This window comes from Ipomoea nil, unplaced genomic scaffold (genome assembly GCF_001879475.1).
Source record: "Ipomoea nil cultivar Tokyo-kokei standard unplaced genomic scaffold, Asagao_1.1 scaffold3030, whole genome shotgun sequence".
Lineage (NCBI taxonomy): Eukaryota > Viridiplantae > Streptophyta > Magnoliopsida > Solanales > Convolvulaceae > Ipomoea > Ipomoea nil.
This window is the reverse complement of record NW_017619458.1, coordinates 3317275-3319088: the sequence shown is the minus strand read 5'-3', so window position 1 is coordinate 3319088 and position 1814 is coordinate 3317275. Positions and strand designations below refer to the sequence as shown.

At 60.3% G+C, this 1814-nt stretch overlaps 1 protein-coding gene across 1 annotated transcript; it reads right to left on the bottom strand.

Moving 5' to 3' along the window:
• Positions 1-300: 300 nt before the first annotated feature.
• Positions 301-1374, bottom strand: LOC109163548 (serine/arginine repetitive matrix protein 1-like). Its single transcript, XM_019312297.1, has one exon. It carries the CDS (start codon positions 1372-1374, stop codon positions 301-303), a length of 1074 nt encoding a protein of 357 aa, XP_019167842.1.
• Positions 1375-1814: the final 440 nt, after the last annotated feature.

The following is a 1814-nucleotide window of genomic DNA, read 5'->3' as shown; positions in this document are numbered from 1 at the left end:
GCGGTCCATCAATTCTGTGTACGTCTTTGGCTCATTCCGGACAAGGTCACTGTGGAAAGGGCCCTACCTGAGGTTGTTAGTGAAAAATGGGATGGCAGACCTTTCGTCAAAATTCGTCACCCCCATGGCTTCCTTCTTCCACTTGCTCAGGTACTCCACCAGGGTCTCCGACTTTTGCTGCTTCAGGTAGCACAGGTCGGCGAATTGCTTCCTCCGTTGTATGCTACCCGCGAAGTGCGACATGAACTTCTTGGCTAGGACGGCGAAAGTGGCGATAGACTACCCCGGCAAGGACCCGAACTAGTCTTGGGCCTGGCCATCCAAAGTTGTGCAGAAGCCGCGGCACATGATGGTGTCGTTGACGCCTGTCATCATCATGACCGCCTTGTACCTGTTGAGGTGATCCTGCGGGTCCGTTGCTCCCGTGTAGGGTTTGACGGCCGGGAATCTGAAGTCCCAAGGCAGGGGCTCGGCCATGACTTCTTTCGTGAAAGGTGTGGCCAAAGCGTCCCGAGGCTCCGGTGACTCGTCGCGTGCCTCCATCTTGCGCTGCAACTCACGCATCTGCCTGCGCAGTTGCTCCATCTCATCACGCTGGGAGCTTAGAGGTCGACCTCGCGTCTCCCCCGAGCGCTCCACTGGTGGGATCGGTTCCCGTGGCCCTGGAGCACGAGGTTCACGGCTCCGGGACCTCCGTGAACACGACGACTCTGCCGGCCTGGCATCTGCGGCCGGCCTCGGCCCTAGTCGGTCTTGCACCGGCACATGCGGGCTCAACCGCCCGAGCGCGGATGTGGCCCGGGTCGGCCGAGTCCCTCTCTCTTCCCGTTGCTCGTGCCGGCCTCGGCTGGCCTCCGCCTCGTCTCGTCTCTCGGATGGCCTTGGTGAGTTGACTTCCCCATCGGCCGGTGTCGCGGGCGCGCGAGGCGCTAGAGTGCTGGGACCCTCGTGCTCCCTTGGAGAGGGTGGAGGTTGAGGTGTTGGGGCACCCCGTCGCAGCCCTGCCGCGACGCGGTTGAGCGCGGTCGCCGCCTGCTCGAGTGCGGCGGCCTTCTCTTGGGGAGTTGGGACCGGTGGTGGGGCGGGTGGCGTTGTCCCGCTGAGCGAGCGATTGTTGGTGAGCCGACCCCAGAGGTCCTCTGCCGCCCCCCGCCGACTCCCCTTGATCTGATCTCGAAGGTCTCCTCCTGCCACCACGGGCACGGTTTGTCGGCTTGTCGTGGCCCCGTTGGGGAGGTTGGCGAGGGAGAGGTCGCGTGTGTGGCGTGAACCATGCGAGTTGTGGGTGTTCGACCCAGATCTTGTCATCACTGTGGATGAAGGATAGTATGGAGAGCGCTTAAGCTTGGGCTCGGATGGAGCGATTAATTCCATCACCGGTCACCACTTACGCAGCTCCTATGGGGATACAGGAGGCGTTGTCGCGTCGCCCCCCTTCGCGACATGAAGAGTACGAGCCACATGGTCCCTTGGCCGCGCGGGGGTTTGGCGATGTCGCTGCTCGGGCTCTGCGACCATACAAGCCCAGCCACATCGAATTCATTCGACGAAATGTGCATGACATGGTGACTCCCTCCAAATGGTTTTGGATGGATAGCATCTCCATGGATACACTCAGCTCCCACCTGGTGGGAGATAGCATAAATGTAATTTTTTTTCATTTTTTTTTGAAACCTCTATTGCGAGGACCCTTCATCCATACCCAACTTTATTGCCCACGTCGCTTGGTCCTGACCCCCCCCCCCCCCCTTTTTTAGGTGATCATGCATGCTATTGGGTTGTAGCAGCAGTTTAGATGCGGCCACCAGGGAGTA

Bases quoted from the DNA above. Each gene is read 5' to 3' on its own strand.
- LOC109163548 (XM_019312297.1), bottom strand. From the start codon at position 1,374: ATGGAATTAATCGCTCCATCCGAGCCCAAGCTTAAGCGCTCTCCATAC.